Here is a 15,085-nt window from a genome sequence, read left to right on the forward strand (position 1 = left end):
CATCTTTCATACCTATAGTTATGTATACATCTCTTTCATATACATAGAACTCAGTGGGTGTGCATATCTTCTATACACCCTACTCTCTCTAAGTATGCATCACTTTCATATGTACCGATATTGTTACATCATGTTCATGCACTGGAGTTTTTGGATATGCAACCTCTTCTATACAATTCAAACTCCCGATGCATAATATATGGCGTCAGGAGTTGAACAAACTCTTGATGCATAATATACGACGTCAGAAATTCATTCACTCCTTGATTTTTATGATACTGCATATCTATCCAACCGACATGCTTGAGCTGAATTAACAAGTTCATCGTAAAGTCTCTGAAGTTCCCTCAAGGTGCCTACCTGCAATAGGACTATGAGAATTAGTCTCAATAGGTATAAAGCAGATAGATAGACATGTAATTTATCAACAAAAACATAGTTTCAAATCAAAATAAAATAGCATTAATGTTAAGCCAACAATATCTTCACAAAGATGTAGTGCAAAAATTCTACATACTTTATTTATTCCTGTTTGGGTTGATTAGCCATTTTGATTCTTAAAAGCATGCAGAGGCAAAAGGAAAAAAAACATAAAATAAAGTTTCCAAAAGTGAATTATCATGAACTATTCCATATATAACTCACTTTCATTTCTAAATATAAACAATGAAGATGTAGGGAAAACTGGTGACCTTACCTAACAACTATCACCATCCACAAGCTCATTAGCAGCAATTCTTCATTCATACTCAACAAGTGGCCTTGCCACGTTATAATATGCAATTAAACCCCCAAATCCAAATTAAAAACGGAAGTATCCAGTTTCACTCATACAACTTAAAATGCTAGGTTATATTAATGGGAAAGGACAGGGGGAGAGAGATATAAACCTCCATTAGACGAACGAACATGCGGATGAACGAGAGTTGGGTTGACCGGATGGATAAACGAGCATGCAGACAGATGATGATCAGATGAAGGTTGAAGATTTGGGGAAGTGGCGGATGATTTTCGCTGCTGTGCTACGGTTTAGAAGGGAGAAAATGAGCAGATTTGGGGAAAAAGACGAGAGGCTGGGATTTAAATGGGAACTCCCAACAAATTATTTAATTCATCGGGAGTTCATAACATGGAGATTGTCCTTTGTCCTCAATGCCCGACGGACATAGTTAAGTGTCAGGAGTTAGATCGAACTCCAAATGCCTATTTTTGAGGCGTCGGGAGTTTTAGCCTCCTCGTCGGGAGTTATTCCGAACTCTCGATGGCCTTTTTACTTCGTAAGGAGATGGGCTTTCTCTCGGCGACCGATGTTTCAACGGTTGTTTTAGGCGTCTTGAGAGTCCTTTTTTTTTTTTTTTTTGTAGTGTGGGTCACATATGAAACATCTTAGTTTGTCCCAAAATGCTGCTACATTGTTGCTTGAATATGCTAAAGTTTATCTAGTTTCTAAGCATTGGGTAACTCGATTTAGTCCAAAGGAAGGATTAGATTACGATAACCTCTCGCGATCGAAGATTGGGAGGTAAAGAGAATTAGTTACTTACTTAAGGTTTGAATATTCCACAAAGAAGTTGATCAAACCTACCTAAATATTCTTGAAATGAACCTTAATTAACTAAAAAAATTGCAAAAACATGGGATGAATTTATCATCAAGCCCAAATTTCATTGAACAAACTAAGAAAACCTAGATTTTAAATAGCGAATTTTAGGAATGAAGTCCTAATTTGATGTCAAATCATCACTCTAAACATAGAGACCCTTACTTAACATGCTTAGAAGGATAAAAATAAAAAACAATAAAAAATCTCAAATAAAAATATAGATCATAATTAATGTTTTTCTATCTATTCATATAATACGAAAATATATGTCAATTATCGTTGAATTATATTCACTTTAATAGGTAAATTTATTTTTATTAAAAAAAAATATAGACAAAGTTCAAAGGTACTAATACAACATTTGAAATAAGATATAAAGTTCAATGGTATAAACAAAAATAAATATCTTCACTTTCCTCTTATGAAAATCAACAGGGTATTTTTGTAATAACACCTATAACTTGAACAACACCATCGTGCATTTTTTTAGCTATTCCTCGTACTTTCTCTATTTTCTAATAAATGATGGGTTTTTTTATACATATAATATAAATACATAGATATAGTTACATAGCTGTTAAACTTCCCATTTTCTTTCATTAATAGTCTTGCTATTATTTTATGCAAAAATCTAACTTAATTTATTTTTTTTAGCCATCCCTAAAAATTTATTTTTTTTAGATTATGTATATGCTAAAAGAGACATGTAAATGAAATTTCTCAAATCAGAAAGCTAAAAGAGGAATGAAGAGGCAGAGACAACACTGATATAGTCGATGAAGGTAATTTTCTTTTTCCTTCTCTTTTTCATATATTGAAAGCTTTCTTCTTCTTTTCAATATGTATTGTACAGAATGAATAAATGATATTTATACATCAAAAGAGTATATAAAACGACAAAGGGGAGGAATCTGTTATAAACAAATTTTGTCTTTTTGGTGTGCAGGTGAAGGAGTAGGCGACCGTTGTACCAGAATTGGTTGGGGAGAGAGAGATGCCACGGTGGCTGCAGCGTCAGCTCCACATAGGCTGGTTCCACCTACTGTTGAAGCCAATGTGTCATCCTTGTCATCCCTCCTCAAGCGAAAGGCTAACTATATTAGATCAAGCTTGCTTCGAAGATTTGAAAAGGTGTGAATTGGAAGAGCTTTGGTGAGGCAATCAGAAAGCTGCTCTATAGAGGGAACATACCGCACATGGAGTTGGTCACTTAGGACAAGATCTCGAATGAAATGCACATCAATTTCGATATGCTTAATCCGAGCATGGAAGACAGGATTGGCGGCCAATGCACCTGCACCCATATTATCACACCAAAGAACGGGGATGCCAGTTAGGGAGAAGACAATTTCAATGAGAAGGTTACACACCCATATGATTTCAGTGGCAGCATGAGCAAGGGCTCTGTACTCTGATTATGTGCTTGAGCGTGCCACAGTTGCTTATTTCTTAGAGGACCAAGAGATGAGAGTGGAACCAAGGTAAATGTAGTAGACTGCTATAGACTTTCGATCATCAAGGCTTGAAGCCCAATCAGCATCAAAATAGATTGAGATGTTAAGATGTGGATCAGAATTGATGGTTAGACCAAGCTGAGTTGTTTCAGGTAGGTAGCGAAGTACTCGTTTGACAGCTGACCATTGCACATTAGTGGGAGATTGGAGAAATTGGCTTAACTTGTTGACAATGAAGGCTATGTCTGGTCGGGTATTGGTAAAGTACTGAAGAGCACCAACTGTGCTTCAATAGAGAAAAGGGTCAGGAAGAGGTGTGCCTATATTAAGTGACAATAGGGTGCCAGGAGCAGTAGAGGTTGGACAAGTCTTCACGTGTTGAAGGTTAAGCTTGGCTAACAGATCAGTGATATACTGAGCCTGATGAAGGTGAAGACCAGATGGCGTATAATGTATTTGAATACCTAGGAACTGACTGAGTATGCCGAGGTCTTTAAGGGAGAATTGTTTATTGAAGGTTGACACAAGATAATCAATGTGAGCTGGATCACTACTTATAAGATTCGGATCATCCACATAGACAAGAAGTATGGTAATTGTAGATGAGGTGCACATATAGTAAAGAGAGGTATCAAGTGAACTTACTTTGAAGCCGGTTCGACAGAGGAAGGCTTTGAGTTCATCATTCCAAGCTCGAGGAGCTTGTTTAAGCCGTAGATAGCTTGATTGAGCTTGTAAACATAGTAAGGGTGAGTTGTACTTTCAAAACCAGGAGGTTGAGACATGTAGACAGCCTTCTTTAGTGTGCCATTGAGGAGGGCATTATTGAAGTCTATTTGACGAAGTGGCCAATGATTTGATATTGCCAGTGTGAGGACAATTCTGATAGTAGAGGCCTTGACAATAGGATTGAAAGTGTCGAAGTAATCAAATCCAAGGTGTTGATGAAAGCCCTTGGCAACAAGGCGTGCTTTGTACCGCCAAATAGACCCTTTTGCATCACGTTTTAAACGGTAAACCCAGTTGCGTCCAACAACAGTGTTAGCAGAGGTATGTGGGACTAATGTCCAAGTGTTTGTGCGCTGTAGGTCTGCAAGTTCTTCAACCGCTGCTCTCCATTGTGGAATTGATAAGGCTTGAGAGACAGTGCACGGTTTAGTTTGAGTAAGGTCGGTGACAAGCTCAGCGGTCCAGGATTTTGGCTTGAAGACACCAATCTTCCCTCTAGTGATCATAGGGTGATTGCCTATTAAGGGTTGAGTAGGAGGTGGTAAGTGTTGTAATAGGGACGGTGGGGAAGGATTTGTTGGAGGTGAGTCTGTAAGAGGACTAGGAGAAAAATGTAAGGACTAAGGTGATAATATTGGAGGAGAGTTTGAAGAAGGTAAGCGAGGACTGAATTGTGGGGTGGTTAGAACCAATAAGGGATCAGGGAAGTTATGTGGGGGCTGAGATGGACAAGGAGAGTTGGTGACAGGTGAATGACAGAATGAGGGCAAATTTATAGAAGCTTGGGGAAACCAAGTAGTGATTGGGGGAGCTAGGGTGGAAGGGTTTGAGGACTGGACATTTGTAAAGCCATTTTGAAAGGGAAAATCTTTTTCATTGAATATCACATGACGGGAGATGACAACTTTCCCATCATCAGTGAGACAGCTGTAGCCTTTGTGCATTGGTCAGGGACCAAGGTACACACATTTTTTGCTGTGGAAGTCAAATTTGTAAGACTGATAGGGTCGGAGATGAGGGTAGTAGGCGCAAACAAAGACTCTGATGGATGATAGGTCCAATTGGCAAGTAGTTCTTCCATTGTGCTGATGTCCTGAAGAGTAGAAGAAGGAAAGGCGTTAATAAGTAAGACAACAGTTTGAAAAGCATACCACCATAGATGCAGAGGCACCTAGCTTGAGCAAGGAGAGTTAAGCCTGTCTCAACAATGTGCCGGTGTTTACGCTTAGCACGACCATTTTGAGCTGATGTATATGGACAAGACATTCGTATTTGAATTCCCAGCTAATTGTACATGTGAGCAACAGGTTTATATTCATCTCCTCCATCCATTTGTAAAGTCCTAAGGGTTTTATTAAACTGAATGTGAACAAGAGCTTGAAAATTCTGAAAAGTAGCAGTGGTTTCACTCTTTCTTTTTAAAGGGTAGAGCCAACTGAACCTACTGAAGTCATCCACAAATATTACATAATATCTATATCCATATGTTGATAATATTGGAGCTGGTTCCCAGAGATCAGTATGAACCAAGTCAAAAGGTTGCTTAGCACGAGATAAAGAATCAGAGAATGGCAAATTGTGTGACTTCCCAAATTGACAGGCTTCACAAAAAAAACTTTTCATTAACAACGTTTATCAGATTACATCCACTAATAAGTTTAGACAAAATTTTAGGGGATGGTTGGCCTAATCGCCTATGGAGAAGTGACTTAGAGACAGTTGTGCTAGTTGCGAATAGAGAGTGTGAAGAAGACTGATATGACCAAGTAGTCAAGCGAGCACCTAAGATCCTGATGTAGAGGGTACATTATTTATCAATTGGTTGAAATTGTCCAATTGGTAGAGTCTATCTTTAAGCCGGCCGGTCAGAAATGCCACTCCCGAGTCTTTGTCCTTAACTATACAGAAATCAGCATGAAATTCAACCACAATATTATTATCATTGGCTAATTTGGATACACTGACTAGATTTTTGGCAATATCAGGCACATATAGTATGTTTAGTAAGGACAGGATACCATTCTTAGTATGTAGATTTGAGTGTCCAGACCGAGATATAGTGAGAGGAGTACCATTACCAACTACAACTTTATCAGTACCAGTGTAGCTGGAAGAGGATTCGAGGAAGGTGGGGCTACTGGTTACATGAGTTGAGATGCCGCTATCAGCATACCAGTTGGAGTCAGCTACTATTTTAGGGGAGGCAACCGTCGAGTGAGCAAGTAAAACAGACGTAGGCTGTTCTTGTTGTTTGTTTGATGGAAGCTGAGTAGATTCAACTCGAGTGTTTGTCTGTCGAGGGTTGTTGAACTTCTTATTATACCTGAAGTAGCAAATGTCAGCATTGTGGCCTATTTTTCCACAAGTTTGGCAAGTTGGCCTAGTTATAGAAGCACTATTCCATCGGCCACGCCCTCTATTTCTTCCTCCTCCACCCCTATTGTTTGAAGACTGGTTGTTCCCATAGGGATTTCGATAGGTATTTGATGAAGTGTTGGGACTATTTTGTACGACATTGACTGAGGGTGAGCTAGAGGAGATGGACACGTTTTTCATTCCAGTAATACTAGTTTTGATACCAAGTTGATACTCAAGTCTCTTCTCATAGGACAACAAATCAGATTGAAGATCAGACCACCGAGTTGTCCCTTTGCTTTACACTGCTACGACAACTGGATTATACTCTTCATAAAGACCAGACAGCACTTGGGATATAAGATAAAGAGGAGACACTGGTAAACCTGCAAGAGCAAGACCGTCAGCATACTTTTTCATTAAGATTAGGTACTCGCTCATCTTCAAGGCGCCCTTGCGAGTTTGTTGAAACATCCTCTTAAGGTAATCAGTTTCATCCCTTGACTGAACTCCAACTAGTACTTTGACAGCTTCCCATAATTCTCTGGTAATTTGGTATCCCATTACCTGTGTAGCAATCTCTTGGTTCATCGAATTGTAGAGCCAACCTAGAAGTAATTGGTCGACAACTATCCAGGCTTCATAAGCTGGATTGGGTTGTAGTTCAGCCTCTGTTAAGGTTACAGGGCTTGGGTCAGCACTCGAGCTTTCACCGGAATGCTCATTCGTTTGTCTGATGATGAATCGATTGGGGTAGGGGTTTTCTCTGGTTAGGAAACCTTCCAATCGATAGCTTCTGAGTATCGACCAGGCTAAATTTTGCCAGAGGAGAAAATTTGACCTATCCATTTTTATGGATGTAACCTGGTTTAGTAATTGATTTAAGGGTGGACCTGTGATATTTCCATTGCTGATGATTCCAGGAATGGTAGGCAACAAGGTAACTGGTGGGTTTGCCATTTTGGATCATTTTTAGCTTGTTAAAAGTTGGAAGAGCTCTGATACCAAATCAGAAAGCTAAAAGAGGAATGAAGAGGCAGAGACAACACAGATATAGCCGAGGAAGGTAATTTTCTTCTTCCTTCTCTTTTTTATATATTGAAAGCTTTCTTCTTCTTTTGAATATGTATTATACAGAATGAATGAATGATATTTATACATTAAAAGAGTATATAAAACGACAAAGGGGAGGAATCTGTTATAAACAATTTTTGTCTTTTTGGTGTGCAGGTGAAGGAGTAGGCGACCGTTGTATCAGAATTGGTTGGGGAGAGAGAGGTGCCACGATGGTTGCAGCGTCAGCTCCACGTAGGTTGGTTCCATCTGCTGTTGAAGCCAATGTGACATCCTTATCATCTCACGATTATGAACTTCATAAAATGATATTTTTTTTCCCAAAACCTATTCAAGTAAGAAAAGTTTTTTCAAAAATCTAAAAATTGTTTATCTCACAAATGAAAGTAAAAACCGGCAAGAAGCTCCAAAGGAAAAAAATAGTATATGTTTGATATATACAATATAATACAATCGGTGCATATTTGAATTTTTTAGAAATAAACTAGGGAATATTTGATAAATGCAAGAACATAAAAATTGTAAAATATATCGTCTTATATACCAAACAATATATGCGATATATATTTACATTTTTCTGTATATTTGTAAACACATTAAAAAGTAAACCATGATATATGCTAGGTAAATTTACATTTTTACAGTATATTAGATATATACTTGAGATCTCAATGGAGATGTGATCAATTTTTAGCTATAAATGTAAAAAAAAAAAAAATGAAATATACTAAAATGAAAGAAACATTAATTTGAAATATTATTTGCATTAAATAAATATCGAAACTAATAAATAACAAAAATGAAGTCAAAAATTGAAAATGATGTTAATAATAAAAGATTTAAATATCTCGAAAATTTATTAGGAAAGATAATGTAATTAGTGATATTCTAAAAAAAAAATCGTTATATAATTAGTACTAAATTGCTCATATATATATTTTAAATCTTTTGCAAAGGAACATAGCTTTGGAACGCAATAAAGCCCGTTTAGTGAAGACGAAAACCCAAAATAAAAAGGGCCGAGACCAACACTCCCAGTCCAGCCCATTTGTTCCAGCTGGTCTATTCATACAGATAATAAATAATAATAAAAAGGGTAATACGGTAATATCACAAATTATTCGGACTCTTTCTCCAATCAGAATCAGATCGATCGGCATCATCATCATCTTCTTCCATCTGTTCTTGATAATCGAATTGCTGATTCTGCAACTCGGATCGCAAAAAAAGAGCTTCAAATTCTCCGATTCCCAGGCCCTTCTCTTCCTTCGTCTTCAACTAGCCTTGCAAATTCCCCCTCACAGTTCTGCATCGTTAGGTTTCTTTCGGAGGAGGCGTTTGGTTTCTTACCATTGCTCTCCCCTTCCCTTTCCCCACTCCAGATCTTCTCCTCTTTCAATTCCTTACCGTTTCGATCATCTTTTAGAGAATGTATGGTTTCGAAGCGCTTACCTTCAACATTCATGGAGGCTATTTGGAGGCCATCGTCCGGGGACATAGGGCTGGGTTGCTCACCGCCGCTGATTATAACAATTTGTGTCAGTGCGAAACCCTAGATGATATCAAGATGCATCTCTCTGCCACTGAGTATGGCCCTTATCTCCAAAACGGTGGGTCAGCCTTGATTTTATTTCATTTTATTTTTTTAAAAATTATTATTGTTATTTCCATACATGATTTATGAAATTGGATGTGGAAGTTGGGGGAATTTTTGTATATTTAGATCGTTGGATTAGTTGTAGAGGGAGCAAATTGGTACAGTAATTTATTTGCTGGGAAACAAACTGGTAATGAAATATGGAAATGGAAGGCTTGGATCTTGTAATGGTTTTTCAGGGAGTTGAGTTTATCGGTGTTTTGACACAGCTAGAAATTTGACTTGAACAAAGAATATGGATTCTGTTGTGATATTTGGAACTTGAACTTAGGCCTCTGGTTCCACCAGATTTGCAGTATACTCTCGAGTCCCATGTCTTCAATGTAAAGCATAATCATTAAGTAACTATTTTGTGATTTACTGTTTAAATGCAATTCTATTTTTGGCAATGTAGCTGGTGGGTACAATAGTTAACACGGCCTCTTTGTGATTGACTTTTGAGTCATGGAGCTGATGGGCTATTTTTGGAACTGGTAAATACAGAGGATCGATGTGGTTTTGGTTGAGACTCTCCGTTTTTCTTTTCTAATGAACGTTGAGGCATCACACACTGTATCTATCCCTGCCTTTCAAGGAGAGAGACTGTCTTTGCTGTTGTGTGATAATTCATGATGAGAAATTGTAATTCAGAGTTCATTAAGGACATGAAGAAACCACAATTATAGTTAATAGTATGAGAAATAGAATGTTGTGCAGTATTTAAATTTTGGAACAATTAATATTACTCTGTAAATATCTTATGTGATTAGTGCACAGGTGAGTCTAACTCGTCAAAAATTTCCTGCATGGACAAGCTACATTTCTTACTTGAAGGTGTCAGATGTTGTTTACATGCTAATTTCAACTTATTTTGCAGAACCATCTCCATTACATACAACAACCATTGTGGAGAAATGCACCCTTAAACTGGTTGATGAGTATAAGCACATGTTGTGCCAAGCCACCGAGCCTCTGTCTACCTTCTTAGAGTATATCACGTATGTTGAGTTCCTTTTCTGCAAGTTAGTTTTGTATTTTCAGCGTCTGGTGTTTTGTTGCCCTATCATAATCTTGAACTTTCAACTTGATGGCATTTTTTACTCAGATATGGTCATATGATAGACAATGTTGTCCTTATTGTTACTGGAACCTTGCATGAGAGGGATGTTCAGGAACTGTTGGAGAAGTGCCACCCTTTGGGCATGTTTGACAGGTACTATCAACTGATAACTTTTATGTTCTGATTGTGTTGCCTGATATTTCCTTCCAAACAAGAAAAATTGTATATCTTACCCTTAAGTTGACAGTATCAGAAAATTTTCTCACTTTTTCTTCTCTTTATTCTTTGCTAGCATTGCTACCTTGGCAGTTGCTCAGAATATGCGGGAACTTTATAGATTGGTGCTTGTTGACACCCCCTTGGCTCCATACTTCTCAGAGTGTATCACATCTGAGGTATAATGCTCGATTCCATTCATTTTCCATTATTGGCTTCAATTATTATTATTATTTTTGCATTTTACTTTAAAATAGTAGCATATATTTCATGGTATGATGATTGTTGTATTTACAGCCATAAGTGCATAATTAATTGTGTTTCATTTTCTTTTGTAAAAAGAAAACAAAGGCACCGGTGTCGGAGAACTCAATTAGGGAACTGAATTTTTCGTTGTAGTTTTGATTTAAACTAGGTTTGTATAATTACTTCTTCCCAAGTCATATCAGATGATGCGAGACACCCTGATGCATTTTCATGGTATCGATCTGCAATGATTTTGTCTATTAAGTACAGTACATATTCATGCTGATGCTAGGGTTTGGTGTTTGCTCTTATTTTTGCTAGGATTTGGATGACATGAACATAGAAATTATGAGGAACACTCTCTACAAGGCATACCTAGAGGATTTCTACAGGTTCTGTCAGGTGAATGGAGATTAATAAGATATAAAGTCTTCATTTTCTATCATAAATATCCCAGCTTCTTATCTATTTGTATTTGATTTTGGTGGTAGAAACTGGGTGGTGCCACTGCTGAGATCATGTCTGACCTCCTTGCTTTTGAGGCTGATAGAAGGGCTGTGAATATTACCATAAATAGGTATCTTAATGCTGGTCAATAAATGTTTGCTGGGTCACCAGATTTCTTGTTTATTTTAAAAAGAAATCTAGTGGTGATTATTATACTTCAGCATCTCCTTTAATTCAGTGCATCTCATCTATTGTAGTATTGGCACTGAGCTTACCCGAGATGACAGGAGGAAGTTATATTCCAATTTTGGCTTACTGTAAGCAGTTTCTTAATCAATATATTTTAAATTACATATATACTGAGTGGACCATCGTCTAATGAGATTCCATATTAACAGGTATCCCTATGGGCACGAGGAACTTGCAATCTGTGAGGATATTGATCAGGTACTCGTGAATTTGAGTCTTAACGCTGGGAACTCATGAATTCGAGTTTTAACACTGGGCTTATGGTTCGATTACTATTTTTGGAAAGTTAACTTGCAATGAATATAGTAAGAATGTAAAAATGCAGATGATTTTTGGTTAAGTTAAAAGTTTACTACTTGATCTTTGATGGTTGTGTGGTTGTGTTGTGCCTATTTGGCAAGTTTGTGAGCTTTAAAAAGTTTGAAATAAGTGCTTTAGTTTTATACTTTCAGGTCATACTCTAAGCCCCCTTGCAAACTTTGGTACTTAAATTTTCACTGACAGGCTGATTATTCCAAGGATAGATGAGTAAAAACAATTGATGGAAGTGGGTGGATAAAACCGAACTAGCTTCTGGCCTTCTTGGTTTTATTTTTATCAAATTGGCTATGTCAAATCATCACTAGGTATTTAATTAAAACAAGTCATCACCTCAGCATCCATGTGTATAAGTAACCATGATGATACAACAAATATAATCTAGGGACTAAATTTATGTCAACCATGATGATTTGTTGCTTGGAAATTTTGATAAAAAAAGAAGTTACGAAATTATGTGATAGTGTAGTTTATGCTAATTCGGATTAGTTTGTAACTTAAACCGAAGCCTCTTTTACTTTGTATTTCAGGTTCGTGGTGCCATGGAAAAATACCCTCCCTACCAGTCAATTTTTTCCAAGCTATCATATGGAGAGAGTCAGATGCTTGACAAGGCATTCTATGAAGAGGAGGTGAAAAGGCTATGCTTAGCATTTGAGCAACAGGTTTGTTCTAACTCCCCAATCAATATCCCATTTCCAATTCTACTTCGAGGTCGGATAGAAGTTTTGGTTCATACCTTACACAAGTGTGACATGATTGAATCGGGGTAACATTTAGTTCTTCCTTACATGCAGTTCCATTATGGTGTTTTCTTTGCATACATGAGGTTGAGGGAACAGGAGATTAGGAACCTAATGTGGATTTCGGAGTGCGTTGCTCAGAACCAGAAATCGAGGGTTCATGACAGTGTTGTCTTCATATTTTAGGCTGATTATTAAAAAAGCAAAAGCTGTCTTAATTAATCATATTTGTTTCCTGTTTTTGCATAATTCACTGTAAAATCTTGTCTCCATCTTATCCTATATTGTGCTGCAGAGATGGGGGTTCATACATTCTTTCCATGCAAGACTTTGTCTAAATAAGTGCGCTCTTTTTGATGTATTAATGTCTTAAAATTGAGTGAGAAATCATTGTACTCAGAAGAATTATATCAGATACTGTGTGTGAAAGAAGAAAGATGAAATTGAGTTTATATAATAAAGTTTTTGTATACATCAGGTATGTTTGTTGGACTCCAGATGAGGTTGGTAACAAATAGAAAGGTAAGTTTCAAGTTTCGCATTATGATTTTGCGGTAATCTTTTTGTCATTTGAATCCTGAATTTTAATTTTCGTCTAGGAGATTTTAAATTTAGTTGATATGTTTTTTATTGTTTGCAAGTTTGAGCCAATCTTTTCACTTCATCTATTTTTAAACTAAAAGAGGGTTGATTCCTAAGGGTTGACTTAGGTCGCATTTAGATATTTGAGTTTCAAACTCTGATATTTTAAGGTTGTATTTGTATTTTGTTTTTTTTTATTTTTGATTTTTAAAAATTAAGCCTATTTTTTAGTTTGCATCTTTATAGAGTACCCGAGTTGAATTCTTAGTCCATTTTTAAAATAAAAAACAAGTTTTTAAAAATTGACTTGGTTTTTAAAAACATTGGTAAAAAGTAGACGATAAAGCAAAAAATAGGCTTAATTCTTAGAGATTAACTATAAAAAACTAAGGTCTTGTTTAGTAACTATTTAAGTCTCGTTTGATAACCATTTGGTTTTTTGTTTTTGTTTTTTAAATCAAGTTTATTTCATCAATATTTCTTACAATAATTTGCATTTCTTTAGTACAATGGTTGAATTCTTAGCTAGATTAAAAAAAAAAACTTTTTGAAAGTTACTTTTTTTAGTTCTCAATATATGACTTGATTTTTTAAACTATCGATGAAAAGTAGATAATAAAATAAGAAATTTAGAGGTGGAAGTATTGTCCATAGACTTAATTTTTTTAAAAAAAATAATAAACAAAATGGTTGTCAAAGAGGTCTTAGTTTTTTTATTTTTGTTCTTTTAAATTAAGTCTATAGAGTTTACTCCATCTCCAAATTTCTTCCATTGTTATCTTATTTTTTTTTTTAATCAATGGTTTAAAAATTTAAGCCAAATTTTAAAAACTTAAAAAAATAGTTTTCAAAAACTTGTTTTTGTTTTTGAAATTTAACTAAGAATTCAACAATTGTATCAAGATGCAAATCATTTTAAGAAATGGAGAGGAAATAAATCATTTTAACAAAAGTAGTCATTCCTTTGAACTTGGGATCCTTTGAAAAGTATTATTCCTCTGAAGTTAGACTCTCACGTAAAGCATTTCTATCTTGAAAACAAGATATGAAATTGAATTGAAGTTTCAAATTTAAGATATGTGAGTTAGGTAGATTGAGTGATTTCATATTCAAAGTTAAGGGACAAAATGGTATTTTCACGTGGTGGGTCTCTCCACTCAAAGACTGAAACGATGAAATCCAGTCGAAATCAAAGAGAAAATGGTAAGGCCTAAGGGTGACAGAGATCGAGATGGTTTAATCATTTTGGAATAGAGAAGAGAGTGAAGAAGAAGTAGAGAAAGGAAAGAGGGAGAAAAACTTCTCAAATTCTCTCAAAGGTAAAAAGGTAATTTACATATCTATTACCACTGAAAGGATCCTAAAATCTTAACTTTTTTTTTAAAATGGGACTAAAATTCCAAACTAAAACCATCCATGGTAAAAAATGTCAATTACCCCTATGTATAATGATAGCATTTAGCTATGCTATGTTGATAGAAAAAATTCAATAAATATATATATGAAGACTTTGATCATAGATTTCCTGATATGAGATAAAATTAGAGACCGGCTATCCATATCTAGAGATGTCTATATGACGGGGTGGGGTCGGGATGCCATTTTACATCCCCGTCTCTGTTTCCTATTTCATTCCTCATCCCTTAAAATTTTCCACGAGGATCGGGGTGAGAATTTCTCGCGAGTTCTCCAATTTTTTTTGCAGGGATCAAGTTCCTCGCAGATGATTTTTTCCCTGTTATTTTTTTCGGGTAAAAAGTTAATTAATTTAAATCACTAATGTGAGCAAAATTTAATTAAATAATTAACTTTATCACTAAATTGAATGATGATTTGAATTTAAAGATAAATTACTCAAATTTTGGCATAAAAAAACTAATTAATTTTTTTAATAGAAAGAAATAAATATAAATAAAATTATTCACATATATAATCTAAATTTAAACATATTCATTATCTTTTCTAAAGAAATAATCAAATTTGAAATTTAAATGTAATATTTATATAATAATAATAATAACATAACATTAGATAATTATATTAAATAAATATGTAGAAACTAANAAATGTAATATTTATATAATAATAATAATAACATAACATTAGATAATTATATTAAATAAATATGTAGAAACTAATCGGGGTAGAGACAGGGAAGGGGGTAGGGCTAGGGGTGGGAACGGGAAATGCATTCCCCGCCCTCGTCCCTATTTAGCTCACGAGAATTTTGTTTTCCACTCCCTTTCCCATTCTTCACCTAATTGGAGAATCTCGCGGACCCTTCCATGTGAGAAAATTGGAATCTCTATCTACATCCCAAAATCTCTTTAGGTCATATTTCAATAACTTTCGATCATATTTGTGTTTCTAGCC

General features: G+C 35.7%; 1 protein-coding gene across 1 annotated transcript; it reads left to right on the plus strand.

Annotated features, from left to right (window-relative positions):
• The first annotated feature begins 8,347 nt into the window (after positions 1-8,347).
• LOC120092164 (V-type proton ATPase subunit d2) lies at positions 8,348-12,607 on the plus strand. The gene is made up of 10 exons (XM_039050393.1): positions 8,348-8,825; positions 9,729-9,849; positions 9,957-10,064; positions 10,204-10,306; positions 10,695-10,775; positions 10,865-10,950; positions 11,078-11,137; positions 11,219-11,267; positions 11,918-12,052; positions 12,185-12,607. Exons 1-10 carry the CDS (start codon positions 8,645-8,647, stop codon positions 12,314-12,316), a joined length of 1,056 nt encoding a protein of 351 aa, XP_038906321.1. The 5' UTR covers positions 8,348-8,644; the 3' UTR covers positions 12,317-12,607.
• The last annotated feature ends 2,478 nt before the right edge of the window (positions 12,608-15,085 follow it).

This window comes from Benincasa hispida, chromosome 11 (assembly GCF_009727055.1).
Source record: "Benincasa hispida cultivar B227 chromosome 11, ASM972705v1, whole genome shotgun sequence".
NCBI lineage: Eukaryota > Viridiplantae > Streptophyta > Magnoliopsida > Cucurbitales > Cucurbitaceae > Benincasa > Benincasa hispida.

Excerpts from the sequence above, each read along its gene's own strand:
- LOC120092164 (XM_039050393.1), top strand. The coding sequence starts at position 8,645 with ATGTATGGTTTCGAAGCGCTTACCTTCAACATTCATGGAGGCTATTTG. Across the intron at positions 10,951-11,077 it reads GTGAATATTACCATAAATAG|TATTGGCACTGAGCTTACCC; the intron begins GTATCTTAATGC and ends CATCTATTGTAG. Across the intron at positions 12,053-12,184 it reads GCTTAGCATTTGAGCAACAG|TTCCATTATGGTGTTTTCTT; the intron begins GTTTGTTCTAAC and ends CCTTACATGCAG.